Below are 26907 nucleotides of genomic sequence, written 5' to 3' on the forward strand. Positions count from 1 at the left end.
AAACAACATCATGGATGTAGATGAATAAGTGCATTTTCACTGTTAAATTATTGATGCATAACTACATACATGATGATGTGTTTTTCATAGGCACATTGATGGAAACCACAAACTTGTGAGATGGAGAATGGTGTTTCATGGCTGTGTGGCTGGTTTTACCTTGATTCTTCACAAAAAATTACAGTTTTATATCTTTATGTTTGAAGCCTGAAATGTGGCAAAAGGTCGCAAAGTTCAAGGGGGCCGAATACTTTCGCAAGGCACTGTATACATGTTGCTGACATTAAAGTTACACTCCTTTATGCCTTTGTGTTCCTGAGCCATGACAAGAACAGCTGAATGTGGGTCCTGTTTGCTTTCACGTGCCCACTACAGAAAACAGCGGGTATGTGAATGTGGCTCAACAGTGCTGGAACAGAAAGCAGCTATTTCACAGGCCAATAGCTCGTGTGTCATCAATCATAAATGACTGTGGGTTACTGTGTGGATATTGCTCCATCTATTTCTGATGGAAATCTGGAAGAAATCCTAATTCCTGATTGTATTTCACCTGCTGGAGCCCCATCCTCTGAGCATCAAGTTCCTTCTGTTTCCTCTCAAGCTCCTCCCTCTGTTTCTGCAGCTCGACCGACTTCTTGTTGATGTCATTCTCCTCGTTGGCCAGTTGCTGTTCATACTCCCTGAGTTCATCTTCAGTGTATAAGGGGAGCTGATCTAAAGTCTGAGGAGATTCAGACACAGAGCAAGGTGGAAGGCAGAGAAAGAAAAAAAATGCATAACGAATAATACGACACATTTCTGGTAAGACATAATAGCACCTGTCAAATTTTGTTAATTGTGTTAGACAATCTGCCAAAGAACAGTTTATTACTTTGCGTTTGTACAGCTTTTACTTTATTAAACCACTAGCCAACTGGAGTTTCACCTAACTGATGCTTAGGTGATTTTACTGTAATATTTATAGGGTACAGTAACATGACAGCAAGGTCAACCAAACGTTGACTCAACATGGTAAACATCATATTCCAAAGAGAATCTAAACATTTCTATAACATCTAGCTCTTACCTGCCACTCATCTTTTTCCAGGTACTCCGCCTTCTTAGTGGCCTCCAAGAACTCACTCAGTGACACAAGTCTGTCTTTATCGGTGTCCACCTGAACAGCAGAAACATGAGTGTTTTAAATCAGTGTCAGAACCAATAGATGGTTTCAAGATGAATCACTGACCACCACTGTGCATGAGGAAGCCTTCACCTTTCACTTTTAAAACTAAAGACTGTTCTTTTTCCCACAGCTTTTAGATAAAGTTATGGTTAGTCTTGGGAAGACAAGTAAAGAGGTACAAAGTATATTGAGAACAATGAGAATCTATAGTTTACCACAGCTGTTCTAAAGGTTTAGCTGGCTGGTATTTCAAATGTTCCAGAAGAAAGTGCATTATCTATCTGTGTGCATTTTGTATGCATTTTAATGTTTTTTCAATTTGAGTATATTGTGTGCATTGTGTTAAGCACTTTGAATTGCCTTTGTGTATGAAGATGTGCTATATAAATAAACTCACCTCCCTTTTTATTTGCTGACACCATTTTCTGGTGATGTTGCCATTTAGCACATTCCAATTTACCTCTTCTTTCATCTTGGCACTTATGTGGGAAGAGCAATGTGTCCGTTTGTCCATTATTGTCAGTTTAAGAGATATCCGACCCATAATGCACTATATTTATTTTTCCTAGCACCAATACTACGTGTGTGACAGAAGTTGCTGAAGGAGCAATGCAAAAAGCAGCTGACAAATTTATTTTTCCATTTACGCTGGGCTGAACCTTACTGTACAAACAATCGAGAAAACAAGCTCACCTCGTTCATAACGTGCTCTCTCATTCGCAGTCTCTCTTCCTCCATCTCAATCATGTCATCATCTTCATTTTGAGGGTTGTACACTTTCTCCAGCTGGAAGACACATCCAGAAATTTTACTTCAAATCAATCTTCATTTATAACATGCAGAGCCATATACAGTACATATACAAAACCAAAACTACCTCTTTAGTGAAGAGCGCTTCAAGCTCGGTTTCATCCAAAAAACCATCGTCATTGCTGTCTGCAACACAAAAGGAATGACTGGAACAAACGGAGCATTTCATTCATACATAGTTTTGTTACAGGCATAAAGGATTAATGTTACTGATGTTATATTAAAGCTACACGGTACTGATATGTGTAGCATAGATCACCTGTCCATGTGCAATACATTCATCTACAAAGATCCTTTTTTTTTTTGATGAGTTCAGACTTTTGTCACTAAATGGCATCACAATTCATTACCTGATTTAGAAGTGGTCATATATTTAAGAGTGATGGTGGTGAAAACCTTTGAACCTTTGTTCATGGCTCTTTAGAGACAAATGTAATGTCTGTGGTCACCATGTAGTTTGAAGAAAGTCTTGGGCTCAAAGGTTTCTGGGTCCAAACCGTCTGCCTCCTTCCACACCTCCTTCAGCTGGTCTTCACTGCCCTGTACACACACACACACACACACACACCAGGGTCACCATCAGTTCATCCTCATTTCACTTTCCTACAGGATTCTCAATTCTTGTATTTTAATGGTAGTTGGTGTCTTTATTTTTTGGTGTTTTTATATTTTCCAAATAATTCCTCCAACTAAAAACCGAGAATAAAACTAAGAATAATGAAAGTAACAAATAAGAATTCTACTAATTTCTATTAAGCCTGTGCTACATTTTAACAAACTTCATCCCAGCAGGTGTCGTACAGGGTGATTAACTTTGGGGTGTTCGGCATGTTTCTTCTTCATCTCCTCGTAGTGCTGCTCTTCCCTCTTGCGGTCCTCCCCGTTCATGTTCTTCAGATGCTCCCTCCTTTCATGCTCCTTCATCATCTCGTACCTCTTGAACTCATCATGACGCTCATTGTCATAGTTCTCCAGGTCTGAGGTTGCCTACAGATGAAAACAAAAACCCAAGAAGGGCTGTAATCAGAGTTGTCTCACAGAGGATCACTAGTGCTTATACTACTATGCATCACAAGTCTCACAAACAAAGGAAATACAGTCATTTATCAGATCGTAGAACGAAGAGGAACCCTGTGCAAAAATACTACACAAACTATAGTCAGGATTATCTTGCACAACTGTAAAACTAGAGCTTTATGCAAACTCATTGAGCTGACTTCTCCTTTATGGTTATCTTACTTCAGAGGAGATGCGCTGCTCACACAGAACTGATGGTGAAATAACCTCTGGTGAGCTGGCCCTCTCCAACAGAGAACACAAAGCTGTCAAGTTATCTAAAATCTAAAAAGGCTAAAGTGTTTAATACAGCCGGTATGTGAATGGTCCTAAGATGTGACTCACTGTTTGACACCTGTAAGTCTCTATTGGCTCATCCATGCTAATTATAGCAATAAAAAGTGCTCTTTACTGTGATTACAGGTATGACTGTGCTGCAGCTCCCACAAACAGCAAAGAGCATAACAGTCACTATAAACATAATGTAAGACAAAAAACCCTGAGCTGCTGTGTACATTACTTTTACTTTGTCTTAACTGATTTTAATGCTGTTAATGTTTCTCTTTGCCCCTGTAAATCTCTGTGAATTGGCTGTGTGTAAGAAATATGCTAAATAAATAAAGCTAGCTTGCCTTTTACAGAAGGTTATTTTATAACACACTGTCAGCTCAATATGCCCTGGGGATACAACAGATATTGCTCTGAGAAGAGTGACTTATTTATTTTGCCTGTGTTTGATTAACCTGATACCAATACAGGTGTTGAGTAGAAATTCCTCATAAAATAAAGTCAGAACTACTAGTGAACACTGTTCATGTGTTTTTCACTGCTGCCTGTACCGATCTGATGAGCCGGTCCAGGTCCTCCACCTCAAAAGTCTCTGGGTTCATGTGGTTGAGGTGTTCAAACTGTCTCAGCAGGGCCTGGTGGTCCACTGTCCAGCCTGCGGCTAGATCGAGTGTTTTAAAAGACAAAGTAGGCATTTCACTTATATTAAATGATAGTAACAGTGTCAGCTCAGTGGTTACTCTTTTCTCCATGTGTTTACCATAGCCATTTTGTGCTTCAGCCGTTCTTCTGACACTGCCAGAGGTAAGCACAGGCTTTGTTTAATTTAGGTTCAGAGCAAATTTGCTTTGGAGAAGAGTTAAGTGAGTGCAAGCATGTTAACCTGAAAGAAGCATGATGGCAACAGATCTGTGTTTGTTTTTAAAACGTCACCACCTCTAAATGTTTCTATATACCATTTATAACTTGCACTGTTTTGCCAAAATGTCTCTGACATAACGTTTTTATAAGGTGATGTGCTATAACTTCAAACTGTACCTCTGTAAATTAACTACACTTTATGGATAGTGATCTTGGTCTATTTTCATATAACCTTTCATTCAGCTGTTCTCACTGGTCAGTAGAAGTCACTGTTAGCTGCGGTAGACAACGTATTACATCATGTTCCGTATCTAAGGGCCACATCCTATATTTGACGATTTGTTGACTTGTTTTACAAAACGTCTTGTCCAACTTCAGTTTTACAGAGATACGTGCAAAATACTTACCATTCCCATTCTGCATGTCATGTTTGGCTTTGATGAGCAGCCGCAACCTGTTCATCTCCTCCCTCTTCAACTCATCCAGCTTTGTCCGAAAACTGTGGTGGACAAAGTCCAACTCTTTGGAAAGTTTACCATTCTGTAAATATAAAATCAACATGCCACCATTTCATACAGTGTTCCAGTCAATAAAAGGTAGCAGATAATGGGCAGTGAGTATGCAGATGTACCTTGATGTCATCCATGTTGGCATTTACGAGCTTTTCTCTAAAGTGAGGGTCTTTTTCCAAGTAATCGATGACTTCTCTGAGGTAGCGGTCATAGTGCAACCCAGTGTCCTGGAGTGCAAGGCAAAACACACATCAGAGTTCTGTGTAAATGTAATTTTAACTTGTTGATATCTAATCTCACTTAGAGTCTTTAGGGAAAACCATGGGGTCACTGAAGTCCTGCTCATGGATAGTAGTGCTTAATTCAACCTCAGATTTCTCTTGTTTGTTTGGAGCAAATCGTCTAAAATACATAAAACACATTCTTTGCTATCCTTTTATCCATATTCAAGTGTATCTTCTAAGTGAAATAGCTCTGTCTGAGACACAATAATATGGCACGCTTCCCTCCTTTCGATGACTCAGTGGTATTTGGTGTAATTACCGATAAGACTTGGATTTAAATGAAATATCCTTGTGTATGACACTGTCCATCTGACTCACAGGACTCTGTTGGGACACCGGCTCCTCCTCTTGGTGCTTTTCTGTGGTCTTATCCACGCTGATAGGCACTGACTGGATACACAGCCACAAGCTCAGCAGAACCAGCTCACAACAGGCCAAAACTTTACTCCTCATTATCTGGTTTAGAAAAGACAACACCCTTAATTTCTCAAGCATTGCAAAAGGAACACAAGTTGCAGCTTCACCTGGAGACCATATGGGATAAGGTTACGCAAGTTAGTCTTATTAATCTCAAAAGCAAGTCGGCCACAAGCAAAGGACTAAGCAACGCGTGTTTAGTGAATAAAAATATAGCAACAATATGCCAGACCCTTATAACTTAAAAGAGTGTTGTGCACCTGTAACACAGTTCAAGACAAACACATAAACTAATCATGTCATTAAAGCGGGGCTGCTTAGTGACGATGGTAGCTAAATTAACATCCCGTAGACGTAGAAAAGCTACAAAACAAGCAATAACATTTATAGTAAATAGCAATAATAATTCTCAGTTCATGCAGAATAACGTTCAGCAGTATATTAGCACTTACTTTGAGCTTCTCTTATTACTCTTCACCACGCTTTAACCGCCTATTTTTCCTCAGTGTCTCAGCTTCACTGGCGCCTGTCAGCTATCATCTGTCATCTGCCACCATGCATGCCACCAATACGAACCTCTAATGGCCACAACCTACAGAAAAAGATTGTGATCGCCATGGCAACGCCCCGCCTACCGCTGTGACTCATTGGGCAGGACAAGTACTCCTTCGTTGTAAAACAGTCGCGTTGAGAAATGATTGGTCGTTGCATCTGTCTGTCAAGGCGTATCAACCGGTTGCTGTAGGTGCGTTGAGACAAACTACGTGGCGTTCAGACAACCCTCAGCGAGGGCGGAGTTAGCGCTTCATGTAAGAAAGACCAGAGCAAATTAAGTTCAATAAAAACGGATATTTTAATGGATAATGGAATAAGCACCTGATTTGCAAGTGCTGTAAAATAAATAAATAAAAAGACAAAAGAGTGTTCAAAATCCCATATAAAAATCCTGGGCAATCAAATATATATTGATTGTATTGAGTGTATTGTAGTGATTGTATTGAGTGTATTTTAAAATATAAAAATAGCAATTTGTGTGTTGTGTGTGTGTTACTTAGTTTTGATTATTGCTTAATTATGGTCAGTTTTATTCACACTTTATGCACCATAGTTTATGCTAAAAGTATTATAAAAATTAATCCTTTAAAAGCAAAAACCCTGCATTTAAAATGTTACCTATGTAAAAGAAAAAAGGTATTGGCAGAAAAATATTATAAATATAAATATATATATATGTGTTTAAAGTAAAAGTACTGAGCTGAGTAATGATCTTATCATGTTTTAATGTTAAAATCTTAAACTGAAGAGTAACTAGTAAATCTGTCAAATATATGTAGTTGACTAAAAGGTATAGGCGAATATATAACTGAAATGGAGAATAAATATAAAGTAAATGACCTCAAAACTCTAATTACATAGGCTACAGAGCATGAACAATGGTAAAACTTAAGTAAAAGTAGTAACACCACAGTGTAAAGAAATCAAACCCTTATTAAGTAAAACTATAAAAGTATTAGCATCAAAATTATACAAGAAGTCCCAAAAGTAAAAATACTTACGTGCAGAGTGGCACAGTAAATTAAATTAATGTATATTATACACTTATTGCTATTGTACATTATTGTTCCACTTTAATGTTGCACCTGGTAAAGGTGGAGTTAATTTTAAACAACTTTGTAGACTACAACTGACATAGGCTTACTTTACATACATAAAGTAGCCTACATAGCCTAAGTACTTTACATACGCTATTTTACATACTTTACATAGCTGGTGAATTTCCAACCGAGGATCAATAAAGTATTATGATTATAGCCTATCGTATTTAGTTTTAGCAGTAGCAGAAAAATGGAAATAGTCAAGTAAAGTAAAATAGACCTACCTCAAAACTGTACTTAATACATGCATAAATGTAGGCTACGCGGTTACTTTTCACCACAGTACACAAGTAAATGAAGCCTACTTCGTTAGTTTCTGCCACTGTACATTAGTAAATGTACTTGATTTATTTCTAACGGCTAAAAGTATTAATACATTTATTTCGACACTACCCATTTTAGTCCACACGATGGCGCTGCTTCCTTGTTTAATCGACCCAGCCAGACATTAGCGCTCTCCGACCGTGTCCAACATTGTAACCAACCAAAACTCAATTCAACCACCTCAACAGGAACTGACGTCCTCTCAGTGCAAGCGCATGGAAAAAAAATGCAGCTGCAGGAAAAATGGCTCCAAACACCGCACCACTAAAAGGTGAGAAGTTAACCCTTTCACAGTAAATGTCTACCTGTAAAAGTTTTAGTTTGTAGGTGCCTAAAATCAGCGGCTGTGGCTCCGTAGTCTCCGGCTGTCTACCGTGTGTCAAAATCTGCATTTCTCCTTTGTCGTGGGCAGTTGGCAGGACCAGAGCTGTTTTGCTTTTAAGTTATTACGCTAAACCAGTGTCCCTCAAAGTACGGAGCAGTCATGTAAGTTGTCGTTGTTTCGCTTAATACAGTCAGTTTGATGTTTCTGGGAACGATATGTTTACCTCTTTTATTGTGTTTAGCTGCTAACTTAGCATCCAACAAAGTTAAAAGTAAAAGTTCCAAATAACAGCTCTCAAAAGTATCAAGACGTGACATTTGGTCGGCCTAGCCGGGTCAGTTAGCTAGATTACTTTCCTATCATTTGTCGAAAGTAACTGTTATGTCACATTAACGCCCAGCTAGTTCATATTTTAAGTTGCGTAGGCAACTTATTGACAATGCACAACGCATCATCCGGTGTCAGGTGAGCATCAACCGACAGGTTAGCTAGCTAGTTGGGTTATGTACGAATAATATGTTCTGTCAGCATTTGAAAGCCTAAACCCTGCTAGCGTTACTTTCGGATTGTGTCGCTAAGGCAAACATTTCACTGTCTGTTGGATATCTATTGAATGTCTTCCAAAATGTTAACATGATAGGTCAGTATCCCAGTACTAATACTTGGGTTCAGATGAAACGCAGTTTTTCTCAAAGTCATTCGAGGAAAGGTTGACCCTTTAGCTAAATAAAAAGAAGAGATAAACATTATATTGTCCTTATAATTATTGTGAATCCTCATACTCACTGCTCTAAACACAGCAGCAAAGCAGGAACTGCCTGTGTGTAAATTACGTTCCTCTGCTCATCTATTGTATATCGTTTATGTAATAAAATAAAGGGATTAAGGGCTAATACACTTGCGGAGTTTATTTTGTCTAAATTTAAGTGTAGGTGCAGTTACTCACAGATTCACATTTACAGGATTTGTTTTGGTATTCTGACCTAATGGGCAGCATCTGGGATCACAGTCCTGTCAGTTTTTTTTTTTTTTTATACACTTGATGATCTGCACAGGCAACCCTCACTGATGGACACAGCAGTGCAGTAAAAAGAGGAAGGTTTTACTATATTGTTTCCTGTAGCAGATACAATACCAGACATATCTATAAACTTGATCTGGTTACTTATTTTTATCTTTTAAATATGCTGTTCTGTACTATGATCAGTTTCAGGGTGTATTGATAGCATCTGTGCTTTTGAACAGCTATTGAAAGCAAAACTCTTGCCTAGTTTGATCAGATGAAATCCTAAATCAACCTCTTCAGAGCCTAAGTGCGTCCCAGTGCATCGCTATGCAGCCAGCAGTTGTCTAAGCTCACAGAGGTTTATTTTAAACTTTAGCAGTTAGCCCTTTGGTTAAAAACATATCATATATGAGATAATTTTGGGGGAAATTTATGCTTAAACAGTTCACATTTGATGGAACAACCCTGTTATAAAAAACCCAGGGTTTGAGTCACTCAGTGTAAAAAAAATCATTTGGCATCATTGAACACTTGGAACAAGGTGATAAGGAATATGTATGTGATACTGTCAGACAATGAGATGGTGTTCCAACCTTAAAGCTATCTAAAGGTCAGTTCATGTAAATGGTATATTGAAGGTTTAACAAATCTGATGGTAGTTTTGTCAAATAATCAAGCAGATGATATGGGAGTTCTCCAGTCCCAGAGTCTCATTTGTTATTGTGGCCTTCATCTTTTCCCTGGAGGTGTGTGACTAGGGTAGCTGTTGTCTCCTGAATACTTTAACAATGTCGTGCTCAAATGTTGCATTCAGGATTTTATGGGGCCTGGGATCTGCCATTCATTGCCACAGTGCTGTGGGACAGAGTTTGTTTGTCTTGGCTGCAGTTAGGTTTCCTTCGTTTTACCTATCCTGCTGCTCGTATTGGACTTTAAGCATAGAATATGGCTGTCTTGACACAGGATATTTTGTGTTTAGCTGTGGTTTACTAGCAAAGAATGAGTCCTTGGTAAATATATCAAAGGTTGGCCTGTTGTCTTTTTCTCAGCTTTCCATGAATTGATATTACTATCACAAAAGTTAAGAGAAACAAGATTGGATGAACAACATTCATGAACTTTAATCACATTCCATGGTATCTCGGAATGACCTAGTGTTTACATACAGAATCAGGAAGTAGCTGCTGTTCCCTGTCTGACTGTGTGTGCTAATTCAGACCCTTGGCTCTGATCTTTTGTGCAGAAGAGTGACTTTAACTTCTCTTTGAGAATGTATCCTTACTGTGTACAAAATCAGTGTACTTTGTTCAGAGCATGTGACATTTCTACATGGAGTTAAGCCATCATTAATGCCAGGCGTCACAAGATGATGACCTCTATTTTCATGCATGCATGTAAAGTCTCCAAGCTGTTTTCCTGGCAGAGTTTGGTGCTAACCTCTCCTAATCAAATGCATAATGAATGCAGCCACATTGTCACTGCCCGCTGGTGTTACCACAGCTGATAAGACAATCTTGGGCCATGGTGCTAACATAATAGTAACAAAGTGAGAGAAATCCAGAGGAAGAGAGGGACCCATTGCACTCCTTAGCATGCCAAATTCCTCAGCTACACAATAGCACTAGGCTAGTCTGAGCCCAGCACAGCCAGCCTTCTCCACCACAATGGGAGGGGAAGCTCAGGAGAGGCCGGTGACGCCTGGGGAGAGCAGGACCTCACTCAACCCTGGGGCTGTGATTGTTGGATGAATGGTTGCTTTGAGAAGGCGCTGTGTCATTTTAGGACCACAAAACACTCTTTGCAGTGATGTTTTTCTCATGTTATAGACATAGAAAACTATTGGCTCCTTCCTGTTGTTGCCTGACCATAAATAGTTCATTATCAAGAATGGAAGATGCCCTTGTTTGGCAATAGTTTAGGATTTTTGAGGCCTGCATGGAAAAAATAAGCAGTTTTTGTGGCATCAACCTGGGATTTGAGAAGTACTGATGGGCATCTTTCACTGTTTTTCTTATCTTGTAAAGCAAAAGATTAACTGAAGAATGAAGAAAGATACTGGCAAATGAATCAATAATGAGAAAGTAGCACACACATTTGTAAGTTTCCTCATGCCTGTAAGTGGGACGAGTCATGTCGCCTCCTGTTAAAAATTACATTGTGTAGTTGTTTGAGTTATTATGGTATGTTGTTGGCTCGGCTGCTTAGATAAACAATTGCATTGTTCACCTTTGCAGTGTCTAGTTGAACAACATACAGTACAAGTACACTAAGCTTGCTATGCGTGAACTAATGAATGTAAATGCTATGAACAGCTGGTACTGTAGCCTGTGCTGCTCTGTGGCCACATTGATGTCCTTGACTTCACAACAAGCACAAGTAATTATTGGCTATGTGTATATGGCAAATGACAAACAATTAATAAACAATCAAAACCTGGTTACAACAACGGGGCCTAGGTAAGCCTCTAATGCCAATTAACAAGTGTTTATGGCTCAGAAACAAGAACAGGTTGCACCTTATAACCCTGGGTTGGGGAGTGTTGGGGGGGTGCAGTCCCTGGCCCCTCCTGTCCACATGCTTCAATGCGCTTGAGTGAAACACAACCACATTTGCTACCAGTGCCCAGGCCACTAGTGTCAGTGTATGTATGTGGGGGTAGCAGATTGTAAAGTGCTCTGTTTATCCCTGTCATGTCAAGGGACATGTAAACAAACTTTTATGGAGTTTCCTCTATGTATGAGTTGGTGTCATGGGCCCTGTATCACTTTATTTTCTCTTTCATTTGTTTTTTTAGTAGGCTAGTAAGGCTCAGTTTACAGCAATATGATCAACAGTGGTCCTGTGTAGCACATTTGAAACAGACTGTATTAACATCCACTTAAGAAAAATGGATCTCCAAAGTGTTGTGCCTCCAAGCACACAGTCATATCTCTTAATCCATGTTAGTAGCTAATGCTAATGGGTTTCTGTGTGACTGGTAATTAATTTGTCAGAACTTGTTTAATTTTCTTTTAGCCTTTGGATTTGCTGGTATAATCTCAAAACGTTCTAAATAACATAACCTGTTTGACCACCTGTTGATGTCATTTCTCTAAAATTTTGTTTTCCTTTTTCCAGGCATTTAAAGCTTTGCTCTGCAACTCTTTGGGCCACACCGACTTAAAAGCCGCCACACTAATGGCACCTTCCAGTTGACAGAATGGCCCAGATATCAAGTGGTAATGGGTTTAAGCTGGATGTCCCCCAGTCAAAGGGGGTTGTGGGTAAAGAGGAAGCCCTCCGCATGGAGGAAGAGGCTTTAGCAAAGTTGCAAAGGGAAAAGAGACACCCTCTTTCAGCTTCAACCTCTGGAGCTTCCTCTTCCTCCTCGAAACCAAAACCATCTATATCTACCACTACTGCTCCTCAGCCTTCACCCTCTACTAACAGACCAGAAAAGGACCTCATTGTCTTCCCAGAGACCAACAAACAGGCAGAGCAGGACAAGTTCAGGGATATTGATGTGGACAAGCTGACCAATGAGGAACTTGAAAAGCTCCTACTTGATGAAAACTTTGGGGCTGACAGCAAGGCTTCCCGCCCCTCATCACTGCTGGGGTTTAACCTCAGCGCCTCCTACCCTGGAGGCCATCCCTGTAACTCGTCTCCTTTCCAGAGCAGTCAGTGGACATCTGTTTTGTCCGCTCCATCTAGCTCCAGTGTGTCCACTCCCACCCATCAGCCCACACCAATGTTTCCCTCTGCTCCATTCCCTAAACCAGGCACATTTCAAAATGGCTTCAGTCCAGCCATGTCTCCTTTCATGCCCCTACAAGCACAGCAGTCACCTTTTATGGCATTCACTCCCATCCAGCCTGCTGCTGCCATGGTCTTCCCTCAACCAGCCATGGACCCAGAGATGGCCAAGCTGTTTGATAAGATTGCCAGCACCTCGGAATACTTGAAGAATGGCAGATCGGCTAGCACTGACCCAGAGTCCTCTCAAGCAAACGCAGCTTCTCTGGCACCTAACTCACAGCCCCAGCAGCCAGCAGTGATGAAATCTTCTAGCATCAGCCGCTTTGACTGGCTGGATCTGGACCCGCTTACAAAGCGGAAAGCTGAGAATGAAGAAACATCCATGGGATCAGAAGGCAATGCACAGGCAGTACCAGGGGTCGCTGCTGGAGATCCTTGGGATGCAGTGCTCGAGACTGAAGGGAACAGCAGTAGCAACAGCCCCCCACTGGAGGTGAAAGCTTCACTGTCAGCCCGCTCGCAGCAGAGGAGGGCATCCAGTGGAGCCGCCGTCACTAGGAGTCACTCGCTCAACATCCCAGGGACCTCATCTCAGCACAAGGCAAACAATCAGGTAGGCACACAGTATCGGTCAGCTGTGGGGCTGTTTGCTAGTGTTGTCAGACGACTGTGAACCACACCCTCACAGTTCCGATGAAGGAGATTAGCCAAGCTTTTGTGTGTTACTCTGTTAGTACCTAAGGTTGTACTTTAACAAAGTTTCGCTTTATTTTTTATTTATTTACTTTTTTGTTGTGGAAATTTGAAAAGCATGTAATTTGAAACCAGTTTAATAATGACTGTATTGCATTAAAGTGTACCAGTCCCAGGGCCTTGGTGGTGTGGATGCTGGCTCAGTGGCCTACTGGGAGACTTCAGTGAAACTGAGCCATGATTAATTAGTTACATCCGTGTCCTATCATCCATGATGTTTCATAGCCACGTATACACACCTGGTGGCTGCGCAGTTCATTTTCTTTTTGCTGTTAGTTACCAGGCATTTTAGCTGAACCACAGGGCGAACTACCTCGCTGTTCGGCCCTGTGTTGGTCATCCCCAGTCATGTTTTCCTATCCAGACAAAGGGTTTCACTCTGCCACCTGCTAGTCCACCGCCATCCTGAAACATCAGTTTACTAACAGCATCTTTGTGTCTTTGCACATTGTCGACAACATGGCAGAATAGATGACTAAATACAACCGCAGTTCCTGTGAGTGAAGTTTAGTCAACCGATGATGGTGGATCCTCTTGTTCAGAAAAAACAACCACCGAAGTCCTGCTTACAACTACGTATACTCTTCAGTCATTTACTAGCATAAACATCCTTTTTACGTCTTCCTCCTGTAATTAAGTTTTTCAGTGTGGTTAGCTGCCTGCTGTTTCACCCCACAGTTTCCTCAAAACCACATTTTGAGATTAATTTTGCCAAGTAAATCATGAGTCATCTACTTTTGTTTTGGTGAATATTTAGAACATTCATTTGGGACAGTGCTGTGAGCAAGTGGCATGGGATATTGTTGCCTTTCCCCTAAAACTAAACAACCATCTGTCATTTGGTTGGCAGCTTTGAGCTGAGGTGAAGACACAAGACATCTCAGCATTTCAGTCTGGAGTAGTACAGCCACGCTGAGGCCTACCAGCCAGACAAATTTGTCATCATGTCTTCTTCTCACAATTTGGAAGTCAGAAATTGTACCAGAAGTTGTTCATCCCCTGCCTGGCAATAAAAGCCAGGCCTAATCAGAAGTGGAAAACTCTGAAATGATGTTTCCTTATAAGGGGAGTCTGAGGTGACAAGTCTGGCAAAAAAAAAATTGTGGGTGGGTGTGTGTGTGTGTGTGTGTGTTCCATCTGCTTGCCTGGCAGCCAGCGCCCATGTTCTTATAAACAGGAACAAGCCTGTATAGCTCCTCTGTGCCCCACAGCAGAACCACAATGACCTGACAAATTGCCCTCTTACTGTAAGCTGCTATGCCAGCTTCTCCATATTTCTGTAAAGTTTAGATACCTCTTGTACACCATGCTTTGTGCAACTGTGATTAGTTTCAGGCAAATAAAATAAGACTTTCAGTATTTGTTTCCCAGTAGTTCAGTTTACAGTTACAGTAGCTTAATACAACTGTATAATTCAAACAGCGTGGCAAAAGAGGACAATCCGAAAGTAGTTTGGCTGATGCCTGTTAGATGTAAGAGCAGAAATATTGGGGAGAATCTAGACTTCAAACCCCAGAAACCATAATAAACAGAAGCTAGTGAACCACTAAAAGCTGATCATAGCAAGTCAAAATGATCATTAGTTGCCTGTAGTTGACACTGATGACATCTCTGAACAACAAACTGATGTTGAGGGTTGGCCATGTTTCCCAAGAAAGACTAAAATGTCTTATTCCCCTGACGATATTTGTCATACTTTCCTCTAAAGAGCAAGCCAGTGTTTTGCTTTCCCATTTACACTACTGCAAAACATTTTTCAAAGCAGGCGACAGTGTTGTCAACTGTTGGGTAGTTTCCAATAATATGAAACAGATCAGCTTACAAAGACTTGAAACTTGCTTGAGCTAGGTTAACCTTGGTGAGTGTTCTCTTGTTTTAGTTTAGTCAACAGTACTTTAGAGTTGCTTATAATGCAGGCTCATTTGATTACGAATGTGCACAGTGCGAGAGCTTAGTTATCAAAGAGCATTGCAGAGCATTATGAGCTGTGTAAGAGCGTCCAAACCCGAGGGCAGAAACAGCAGCCATACGCATTTGGTTAATATAAATTGGACAGAAACCTGCTTTAAATACTCTGCTTAAGGTTATGGTTACTAGGGAAGGTGTTTTTATTATATTTTTCTACTTATTTAATCTAATAGTCTAATAAAGCAATTACTGTTTTGGATCAGCTTCCCATCAGTAAATGTCAATACTGACAGTAAACATCCACCAGCAGGCCCCTGTATCAAATAATCTAGAGTCTATATGTAGGCTGATGAGTTAGAGGCACTACTGTGGAGTTGCACTACAGATCCAGACATCAAATGCCTCTTCAACTCTTGATCTAAATCCCTAATGAAACCTTCAGCAGCGGTGCAACACATTCTGAAATACTGGTTTGAGTTGCAAGATAACTGAAGCGTAAACTGATGGTTGTCCAGCCCACCTAAGTAACTGATCTTGTGCCAAACCATTACATCTTTTCACTAACAGAACTGGCAAAAATAGCACATTTTCTTTCACTTGGGCTGATAAAACAAACATCCAGGTTTTAGATATCAGCCTTGACAAAAGGGTGGGAAACTGATTTTTGGTCAATTTTGATGCACTTTGTCACATGTTGCTTTCAGTGTGAGGTCAAACATGTAATAGCCTATGGGCACTTGCTTGAATTAAAAGTAAGCGGTTTCACCCTATGAATTGTAAAATGTAACTAAATACACTGTGTACAAACCAGCAAAAGTGAGAATTCACCAGGTATTGCCCAATGCCATTATGTTTTTTTTTTTTTTTTCAATGCCATTACATCTGATGAGTGTTTGGATGGCTGTAAGTCAGCCTGAAGCTCCCAGGCCTTGTTGTGGTTGGCAAGAGTGAACCGTAAGATGTGGTAGTGTGGACAAAGGGGGTGTAAAATGGAACAAATGAGCTTGAACTTGGTGACTTAGTCAGAACCATGCTATCTAATGTGCAGTCACACCACATGTGCTGTATGTCTCGGTCTCTTTCTCTTCTCTTAGTCTTTGTTAGCTGTTTTTCATTTCCTCTGTCTCTTACTTTGTCCTGCTCTGTTTTTACATTTCATTTTCCACAGGATTTAACATCTCTTCCTCTCTTCAATCTGTTTGTTTCTTCACTGCTTCTGTTTACATTTTTCCCCCTCCATCATTGTCCCTCCTTCCATTTGCTAGCTGCCTGAGGTACCTGGCTACTTATGCCTTGCTTTGGCATTTGGATATGAAGCTGTAGGTCAGAGATAATCAGCAGTCAAACAAACAGCTCTGTCTGCAGTTTAGCCGTCACGCCTCACAGCACTAATGCTTGTTCAGATCTGGCTCTTATTGTTTGCAAAGCAGCACTGAAAGTTAATGTGTTATTTATCATACATCACCATGTCTGGTCATTTTACTGATCCTCAAAGAAGTGCTTGATTCACTGTTGCTTTGTGTGGTAGATGTTCAGATACAGAGAATAAATGGTTTTAGCCAGATATTTGCATACATAGTCTCAACTGAAAGTAGCCACAAAGTTCATTACTCTGCAAAGAGATGAAGAGTGTAGGAAAATATCAAGCAGATTTGTTGGTTTGAATATGTAGAAAACATCTTTTTGTTGAATTCTTTAGAGAAAATGAGTCCTAAGCACCCAGCAGCATATGTGCAGTTCATACATAGATGTGTGGGCACAGTGTTATTCAGCAGTAACATAAACCTGATGATAAACAGTATGAATATAGTTAATAGGTGAATTATTTATTGGAAAATTACTTTTGAGTCAGTTTAAAGCAAAACTGCCAAATATCTGCTGGTTCAAACTTCTCAAATGTGAGAATTTAATTCTTTTTTTGTCAAACATGATTTTAAGCTGAATATCTTTGGGTTTTAGACTGTTTGTTAGACAGAAAAATCTATTTTAAACTAACACCTTAGGCTGACAAAACTGACTGATGAATTATTAATGAAAATAATCAATAGTTTCTGATGGATAGAGCCAGATAAGCCCATCAACTGAGTCAGTTTTGGAGAGTAGTGGTAAAACACACTGTCAAGCATTTTGCTTGCACTTTCATTACACTTTGGTTCAGCATGTGTGTGCCTGTTTGTTCTCACTTTGCTTCTTCAAAATGACCTGTGGGCTAATTTTTATCTGACCTGGCAGTTTTAATCTGAGCATATGCTGCAAATCATGATCATTGTGTGTTTAACTGAACTATGCAGTATGGCAGCAGGCAGTGTACATTTTCCAACCATCTACACAGTGAGATCTCTCCATCCCCTGCAGACTTAAGCCCTCAGAGAGCTTATATCTCTCACACCTCCACACCTCCCACTCCTGACTCAGCCCCATTTTCTTTCATTATTGTCTAATTATGCCTTAAGCAATATGAGTTTAAGATGCTGCAGCATGCTTAACACTCTGAAGCTTTGTTCCACCAGACTGAGCACAGCGTTAGAGGATGCTGGGCAAACAGCTCTTTGTATCCTAACCTTTGACCTTGTTTACTGGCAGAGAAGCATTGTGGAAGATGGAGTGAGGACGCAGGTAGAGCCAAGGTACTAATGCACATAAAGTCCTTGCTCCTAACAAAAGCTCAGAGAATGGGCAGAGTTGGAAGAACAACAACATACCAGTGAGAGTGAGGATTTGTCAGTTTTGTTTTTATACCGTACGTGTTAAAACTCAACAAGTTCTTAGCATGACTCAAATTATTTCCAATCTCAAAATCCCCATCTAATCAAAATGTCTTTCTGACAGTCAGTCTGTGCCTTGAACCACATTTTTTAAAACCAGAATTTCAGGTTTTATCACAGGAAGTATGAGTTAGATTGCCACCACTAACTTCCTAATTGAAAGCAGAAGTAGATTTGCTCCTCTGATGTAAACCACGCTGCTCCTCACAGGCACTTGGTATCGTTGATGAAGTGTTTCAGAAATGTTGTTCATGTAAACAGCCAAAAATGTTTTAGTAGTGGTCATGACCCATTAAAGTCAATCTTCATGTCCTCAGTAACTGCTGAATCAGCATGACAGCATCACTCAGCATTTCCCATACAACATTACACTGTAAAGTGAAGCCTGGAGCAAATGTGCTGCGTTGTGCTTGGACTAAGTTGAAACTTGCTGGTTTAGTGTCAGATAAATGCTTTTACATTTAACTAGCCAACGTATTTTGCTGTATGCTTCTCGACTTTAAAATCTTGTGCCATAGATTGGTCATATGTTGACAGTGACTAGTTAATATTTGAGTACAGCTTTCCTGTGGACAGTCTGGGGTCGTTTTCATCAGGCTGACACACACAGAGAGAGAGAGAGATGTGTGTGATCCTAGATGTGTACTGTAACTCAATACTGATGTTGGGCTTGGAATTACCACCCGCCGCCAGTCATGGCTGTGGCTGGTTAAAACTTTCAGTTCTGCTACTGTACTCAGTCAGGCTTTACTGTGTGTGTCTGTGTCCCATGGGAAACACCACAAAGTTTCATATCGGACATTGTTTACCAGCACCAAGTATTAAAGATAAAGAGTTGTAGAGGACAAGCTGGAAGGCCCTCGATTCAGGCAGCGAAAGGCTTATCTGTAAAAAGCACTGCATTTGAACTGTTTTATAGTATTTTATTGTGTTTTAATAATCAGCATAAAGAACAGATCCGACCACAAAACAGTTGCATAATTAAGTGCCAAACTGAGACTGAAAGGAGAGAATATGAATATTATGAGCGGTAGAGTGCTGCAAAACGGCAAGTATTACAATATGGTCCGGCTGTGGTGTGCAGACTGCCTCAAGCCACACCCCCCTCATGTTATGTCACTCAGCTCGCACCCCTCACGATACGTCACTCAAGTTATGCCCTTCCAGACACAGAAGAAGGAACAATAGGTTAGCTACAGTTAATTCCATACCCTGCCAGTGTGTGATTGACTACATATGATGCACACATAGCAAATGTAGTAAACTAAAGGCTTGTTTGTTTAGGATTAATGTTACTATATCTTCATCCTGTAAAGGCATTGTGTTGACCAATCACGTACAGGGGACAGTCAGAACGTGACACCCACAGGAAGAAGACTCTTGTTTACCATGTAATCAGTGCTAAGGTAGATAAGGCTATGTTATTGGCATTGGCTAACCAAAACACAACTGACGCTATTAATGTCCATCTGACAAGCTCCTGGGTTGGAATGCAGACTCCTTTAGTCCTTCTTTCCAACACAAGCAACAGCTGAGGTGCAGATTTCTACAGTGTTGCTTAACTATTCTGTTTGGTTAAGCTGTCCTAGAAAAATAGCATGAATAGTTTCACATTTGTGTCATTTTTGAAGAAGCGGGAATCGCATCTTTTATAGTTGACCATGTCTCACTTTGCAGCAGAGTGTGGCAAAACAAGTGATGTAGGGCACCCTGGACAAAATAAGCCTCTGTGCCCGACTTTAATCTTGTCAGTATAGACATTTGCCAAAACAAATTAAATCACTGGCAAGCATGTAGCAAGTTTGGGGAGTATGGAAAAATGACTTGACAAAATCCATGTCTGTCTAAAAGTGTGGAAAAATCAGCATCAAGGAAATTTGCTTTTTGGAATAAAAAAGCAAACGTAGCCATTTTAAAATCTTAGTTCCTAGTTTAGACTTCATTAACCAGTTCAGACTCCTGGTCATATTCACAGTTTACTGTTCATGACCTTGAAACTGACTCATCGTTAGGTTTGTAATCGGGTCATGTAGTACAATGTGTCCCCAGTGTTACGGGCAGAAACATGAGACATCAGTAAAATTAGGGGAAGGATGGAGGATTAGTCAGTGTGTGAATCATATGAAGACGTTCCCATAACTTCGAACACTAGGGTCTCTGCGTCTGGGTCCAACAGACTTGATAGAGTGAAACAAAGACAGGCCGTCCCACTGTACAGCACACTGTGTATGTGTGTTGTAATGTGGCGATCAGCTAACACGGCCTCACTGGATTTTCTGCCCATGTTTGTTTTTGCTGATGGAGTTCTGACTCTAAACATAAACACTGCTTAGGTGCTCTGTTAGAATTTTTTTCCTGCACTGACTTTCTGATGTTTTCTTTGTCTTGTTAGATTTTTTTTTTCTCAATGCTCCTCTCCTCATCCAAATTCCTACACAAATCTTGAAAAGTATGAAATGTTAATCTATAATTATTTCCAAAAGATGCAGCAACTGTTTTCTCAATCTCAGTAATAATATGTTACTGTACACAAACACAGGCTTGTGACACATTTTAGTTTTTGCTATGAATGCTCATCATAGTGGGATATGTGGACATAGCCATCCTGAACCACTTAGAACATTGTGAAATTTAGCCCGCAAAAATCTTGAGAGAGACTGTGCAGGCAGGAACCCAGTCTCCTCTCTGCCTTGCTGGGAAATGCAGGTGGTTTGGTGTCAGGCTCTGGCCTCCTTTCACACTCCATGCTGACTTAGAGATTTCTGTCTGCTGGTGTTATCTCAGGTCAGCTCGCAGCTTTGCACAAGTAGTTCAAGCAGCACAGTTATGGTCCTTATAATATCTCAGATTAACCTGCTGGACGACTTGTTGATATTTTGCTTTTGTTGAATAGTGTCAGTTTACAGGAAACAAGGGAGAGGTAAAGTAGTGCAGTGATCCCTGGCTAAAACACAGCATGTCGGGACACATAGCACTGTCCTATAAGGAGCAGGGGGCTTGATATTTCCTCAATGGAAACTGTGAGGAAAATATTAATTTAACAACCTGTTTTTCGTGACCAGTATGACACAAACAAATAAAAAGTAGCATTTAATAATGAGAACAATGACAAAATGTTTTATAGTTTTGTCACTGAACAAAGTAAACAGTGTGAGAGACGGATGAATGGACTTGACAACCTGCAAGGCACTGAGCCTTGAGTTGTTGTTGCAAGCACCTTGCTAGTATCAGTTAGTGACAGTTTGTCAGGAAATTTAAAATTTGGCTATGTAGGACATCAAATAAAAGCTCTAGGTTAAAATTTTCCCAGGATTCTCTGAGGGCAGGAAGAAACTATTATTATGACATCCCAGACATTTCTTTCACCCTTTCTGCGTTTTCTTCCCTTGCCTCCTGCCCTGGCTGTAAACCTCTCTCTCGCTAACTGAGGGTGATGTCAGACTCACAAATTTAAAAGCTGTGACTGAGCATTTTTGCAGACGGCAGGCACAGGAAGAGGTGGGGCCCTTTCACTTCTCATTTCCTGTGCCAGAGGAAACGCATTCTTCAGCCGCTGGCAGGCAGACAGCAGTTAAAAGCCGAGTGTAACTGCAGCAGCCTCCGGGAATCTCTTGGAGTAATTCCCAAGAGATTTATTTCAGGATCTGTGTGTGAGAGAGAAGGAGATGGATTGACAACTCAATTCCTAAAATGTTTGCGTAAAAAATAGATTTAATGGAAATATTTTCTCTGTGTATTGTGAAACTTTGTCTAGTGTAAGAAGAAGCCAGCTTAGCCTCTGGAGTACCTAATTGTTATTGCTGGTGTGTGTCACTGTTTTGATAAAAATGTGTGTGTTTCACTGTGTCAAGCTTTTGGCCTTGCTGACATGTTTATTGATGCAGCAGGATTTATAGCTCTGAGGTGTTTTCAATAAAACTGCTCCTTCAACAGTCCCTAAACACAACTATAGTCTAGAACAGTTAAACTGATGGAAGGAATTCATATGTGCTGGACATGGCAGCCCTATTTAAGGGCTCACACAGGCATTCACAGGCTTTGGGTCTCGCATGCTTTTGTTTTGAAGTATGTAGGCATGTGATTAATACACATGTATGTTTTAGTTCCCTGACTTGGTGTGTTTGGCTCTTTCGCTCCTGTAGGACAAGGGAAAACGAAAAAGTCTGGTGAAGAATGCTGCTCTGGAGGAACAGGATGCTCAAGACCTGGAGGTTGTCGCCTTCTGTGAAGACGTCGCAGCGTAAGATCCTTCCTGTTGGCATAAAAATAAAGGCCCTCTTTTGATTATTTTTGACCTTCTTTGTTTGTTTGAGTGCTTTGTAACTATAGTCTGTGATATTAAAGCAGCTATAACTGATACATTTTTAATAACAATGAATCACATGACAGTGTGAAAGGGGTCCCTGGCAGGGATGAATCGATAGAAATTCCCTAATTATCACCTGAATCTGCAGCTCCCTTTGCTTTACCATGTTTACTGTTGAATTTCAGGTCATTGTTTAGCTGTTGTTGTTTTTTCTTTTCCCTCACCAGCCTGCGTTCCAGGTTCCCTCATGATGACATGTCCACCAACCCAGGCTTTGTCCTCAGCCCTGTCATCACCCAAAGGGATGGTGGAGGTGACAACAGCTGCTCTGTCAAGGTTTCTATTGAGATCTCTGATTCTCAGCAGCCTGTAACTTTCACCTGTGACGGTAAGCATCCATGGGCAAAAATGTTCGAAGCAGCTCCTAACAGAATTAAAGAAGAGCATACAGCAGATATCAGGCACATATTTCACTCCAGAATGGATGCACAGCCTTCTGTAATTTTGTACAGATGGCACATTGTTGCTGTCAAGTCAGCCAAACATGGAAACCGTGTACCCCCTTGCCTTTAAGAGTGAGCAGTTCTGATTGCAGATAACAGCCCTCCGAAAGAGGAAACAGCATTCACAGCTGCCAAACTCTTCACCCCCCTCCCCACCTCAGTTTTTCTTTTCATTTTTTCTGTCGTGGGAAGCACACCACATTCCTTTTCTGCACAAATAAAGGTTTGTCCCCCCACCGTGGACTAGCCATGCTGGGCAAAAGGGACTGGAGTTTAGTTTTCTTCTTTTTTTTTTCCAAGGGTACACTTTAAGATTTTTGTTTTTCTACACTGGGTGATTGGGGAGTTGTTATTGGCTAGCCCCTCTTTTTACACACACAAACCTACATACAGCATGACTGACATGTCTTTTGGGATGTGAAGCCCATCACACTGGCAGCTGTCAGGCCGTCCAGTGGGCCTTTTTGTTAGACAAATTATCCCAACTGTGTGAGCAAGTGCAACACTCCCTCTACACGATGGTGTGTTTTTGTTTGTTTGTGTAGACTGTAAGTAAAAGGTTCAAGGTCACCTCTATTTTTCCACTTATTTGTGTAATTCAACAGCCAAACACACTTGTGTCATTCTTTCTATTACTGAAATCAAATATTATTCGGATAGCACTGTTACAGAAGTTCCCACAGATGTGTTGAACTTGTAGGTTGATTTGCTTTCACTCATCGTCTGGATGCTTTGCTGCCATTCTGTCATGTGAAGACTGCTGTCTCATTCTTTTCTTCTACACAGCCTGGAGGGTTTTTTAGGGGATCATTATCCTCCTATAGAATGAAATCCTTAGGTCTCACCAATTGCTGTACTGCTGAACTCTTAACTACAGCTAACATAAAAGAAACTAAAATGATGTTATTGTAAGTAAGATAAAATGAAAAGCAGCAGTGGCAGAGAGGAGGAAGCACCATCACAGACAAGAAGTCTGCCTTCTCCCAGAGCCACTTCATTATCAAAGTACTATACATGTGCAGGAATGTGACTTGATTAAACCGGCAGAGGAGGATACAGTCGGATGCAGATCAGTCTCCCTACACTTCAAAGTACATGCACACCGAATCTGTCTGAACTGTTCCACATGTGATGAAACTGGTGCAGTAGGCCTGTATGTTTTTACCTGGTGCTGTATTCTTGTTGCTAATTGTCAATGTGTCATAATGGTATTAACCAAGAAAGCTCAGCTGTACAACAAACGGTGAGGTTGATGAGAGTCCGTGAGATATGTTCTTAACCTAATGGACTCACTACAGCCATTACAGCATGCCTTAATCTTAGATTCGCATGCATTCAGCCTAAAACTAACTGTACTTTACATCTAATTATTGTTTTCAGTTTGCCACTGTGTGTCTTCCATGTCTTTTGATTAGATTTGTTATAAAAGCTGAACTCTGTTTGCATCTGAGTCATTTAGGAATAAAATCATTCCTCCTTTTTTTTTTTTTTTTTTTTTTTTTACATCTTTGCAGTATTGGTCCTATGGATTTAACAAGCGAGTGACTTATTTATTTTACCCTCTCAGCAGCCCTCCTAATGTGGCTCTTACAAGACAGTGATTGGACCTAGCCCTTAGACCTTGTGTATGTTTTTATCAAATTGACCATTGGTATTTTTGCCCATATGAGACCCTACCAATGCCCAATCCCCAGCCATGTGTGAAATGGTTAACAACATGCAACAAAAGAATTTTCTCTCTTTTTTTCAACTGGCGCCCTCAAAAATGTCCTGCCAGGAATTCTCCCACCACCTCAGAGTGCTCAAAAAATTAGGTGTGGCCTGTGTAATTGCTTTGTTACAAGACACCCTAACACATGTATGAGCCAGCGACCACCACAGCCACACAGGACCATGGAGCTAACGCGGCTGGTCTGAGCAGTAAGAAAAGACTCACCATTCCTCTGAAGGGTGGAGGTCTGTTATTGCTGGAGCTAAGGGTGGTCTCCCTCCCTGTGCGCCTGCATGAACATCTATGAAGTAACCTGAGTCTGTGCGAAGTCCAAAGCTGAGATGTGTCTGCCTGTATAGGCATGGTTAAGTGTGTACTTAAACCTCTCTAGAAGTAGCTAAAGAGCAGAATAATCTGCATTGTATCAGGTTACGCTCTCCACCCAGTCTTCCCTTGGGTGGACACATCAGATGTTTGAGCATACACAAACATCTAGAGCTGACCCCAAATCCCCTCCACTTGATATTATTACACAGCACAGTGCTGTTATTCCTTTGATTTGAGAACGGGTTTGATTTGAAATGAAACTTCACCCATTGAAAACAGGTTAAAGTTGGAGAATGAGAGAACTTTCAGTAAGTGTAAGGTGTAGAGTTCAGTTCCCACAGCAGCAACTGTGTCTTTTAACTGCCACTGAAACTCTTTATAGACTCTCACCTAAAAAGGTCAATTGTAACCCTTGACCTCTGACCCCTCTAAAGCGTTAGAGGGGTGTATCAGGTGTTCTATTCACTGATGGCCCTATGTGTCTGTGTCTTTACTTGAACCACCCTAAATCCATTTCTTGTTGTTTCCCATCAGTTTGTGTTGTGCTTGAGCATGTTAAGGGAAGCAGCTAATCTTGGTTTAAAATCATTTGACCTAATTCTGATTGTGTCTCCTCTATTCTGTCTTCTATTCCATCATTCTCTTTTTTCCCTTCCTTTGATCTGGATTTTATCTGCCACTGATCGTGCTTTCTTTGCTCCTCACTCCAATTCTTCCTCTCCATCAATCTCCTTGATCACCCTCTGTCCCTCACTGCCTGCTTATCTACCTCTTCGTCCCTCCCTCCTTCTTCCTCAGTGAGTTCTCCTGTGGAGTTATTGATCAGTCAGACTCTCTGCTGGGTCCACGATGACCTGGACCAGGTTGACTTCTCCAGCTACCTGCTCAAAGTGTGTGGCCAGGAGGAGGTGCTGCAGAAGTGAGTACATACAAAAAGACACACTGACGTTAACTGCTGTTGAACAAAAACTGCTTTTCCAAAACCATTTAGAAATGTCAAGAAACGACCTTTCCCAGGCTTATGTGGTATTTTTGTTAATAATGTGTGGGGTTTTGAATGGGTTTCTTTTCACTGTGTTTTCTTCATCCCACCTTCTGTTTCCTCTCTCTCTCCTACTGTTCCACTTTCCTTACTCTAACCTTTTTCTCTATCACCGTATTATGTTAACATCCCCCTCAAGATTCTGTACAATAGTACTTACGGATGTTTCTATATCTTGCCCCCCCCCCCATTATAACTGCTGAAAAGATAGATTTTGTGTACGGTATGCTGTGCTAACTAATCTTCACAACCTTGCACTGGCATATTATTAATAAGGTTTTTGGATTTTAATACTTTAAGGTTATACACATACAGTATTTGTTCAGATCCATTGTATAAAGACCTGTAAACTATGATTATAATGCATGCTAGAATGCTTCCAATAATTACATCTCTACTGTACCTGCAATCGTAGCAGTGTTGTTATGGTGGAGCTTGAAGCAGTGTCCCATCTGCTAAATCCCATGTGTCGGTAGTATTTGTTCTTGGCAGATAAATCACTGAGTCACCAGCCACACTTGTCACTGCCTGTTGAAACAAAGGCAAACTAGTGCTTTGTATACATGCTTTTGTCCTTTTTTTACTTGAATGTCACCTCTCGCTGAGCGTGATACAGTCAGATCAGAACCATGCATCAACCCAGATGTTAAGTTTGGACACGATTTATAAGTATTACTGCTGCATTATTGCACGCTCATAGAAAAGGTTTTGAATTTAAATAGACAGAGGGCATATGTTATTTATCAAATAACCGCACAGCCCTGATGAGACGGCCCGATCACCTTTCCAAAGAGAACCAGTGAAAAGAAAATGCTAACGCCAATTAATCCTTGTAAATTGTGTATGGAGGAACGTTGACTCTCTTAAGGCAGTCCACTCGGACCTTGGACACAGTCTACTTCACTGAAGGAATTATTAGCTTTTTGTTTCTCTTTATTATCCTTAACAAATAGCGTTTGTGGTTTCCTTAACTTTGCCTGTGTGTTGCCCTGCCCAGTAAACACAGCCTCGGCAGCCATGAGTATGTCCAGAATTGCAGGAAGTGGGAGAATGAGATCACGTTACAACTACTCTCTCACTCCACCATGAGGAGAGATTTGGCACGCAGCGTAAGTCACTCGACCAGTCTGAACTTTGCAGGAGAATTTCAC

General features: G+C 40.8%; 2 protein-coding genes across 5 annotated transcripts in view; one reads left to right on the forward strand and one right to left on the reverse strand.

Moving 5' to 3' along the window:
• LOC109956421 (nucleobindin-2) overlaps positions 1-5975 on the reverse strand; it is a 9267-nt gene extending 3292 nt beyond the window's left edge. For both annotated transcript variants that reach the window (XM_020593524.1, XM_020593525.1), the window contains exons 1-11: positions 5846-5975; positions 5295-5432; positions 4812-4919; positions 4588-4720; positions 3871-3980; positions 2777-2962; positions 2425-2515; positions 2043-2101; positions 1859-1951; positions 1067-1156; positions 551-721 (exon numbers count right to left, since the gene is read on the reverse strand). In XM_020593524.1, the coding sequence (XP_020449180.1) occupies positions 551-721; positions 1067-1156; positions 1859-1951; positions 2043-2101; positions 2425-2515; positions 2777-2962; positions 3871-3980; positions 4588-4720; positions 4812-4919; positions 5295-5429 (1176 nt within the window). In that variant the 5' untranslated portion in view covers positions 5430-5432; positions 5846-5975. The remainder of the gene's footprint in view (positions 1-550; positions 722-1066; positions 1157-1858; positions 1952-2042; positions 2102-2424; positions 2516-2776; positions 2963-3870; positions 3981-4587; positions 4721-4811; positions 4920-5294; positions 5433-5845) is intronic.
• Positions 5976-7500: 1525 nt separating this feature from the next.
• Positions 7501-26907, forward strand: part of pik3c2a (phosphatidylinositol-4-phosphate 3-kinase, catalytic subunit type 2 alpha) — a 37834-nt gene continuing 18427 nt past the window's right edge. The window contains exons 1-6 of one of the 3 annotated variants that reach the window (XM_020593546.1): positions 7501-7643; positions 11821-13054; positions 22010-22107; positions 22401-22561; positions 25513-25633; positions 26754-26865. In XM_020593546.1, coding sequence (XP_020449202.1) covers positions 11903-13054; positions 22010-22107; positions 22401-22561; positions 25513-25633; positions 26754-26865 — 1644 coding nt within the window. In that variant the 5' untranslated portion in view covers positions 7501-7643; positions 11821-11902. Of the gene's footprint in view, positions 7644-7688; positions 7859-8141; positions 8163-11820; positions 13055-22009; positions 22108-22400; positions 22562-25512; positions 25634-26753; positions 26866-26907 lie in introns of those variants that run through there. The other 2 variants (XM_020593547.1, XM_020593549.1) reach the window with 2 other exon arrangements.

This window comes from Monopterus albus, unplaced genomic scaffold, assembly GCF_001952655.1.
Source record: "Monopterus albus unplaced genomic scaffold, M_albus_1.0 scaffold19.1, whole genome shotgun sequence".
Lineage (NCBI taxonomy): Eukaryota > Metazoa > Chordata > Actinopteri > Synbranchiformes > Synbranchidae > Monopterus > Monopterus albus.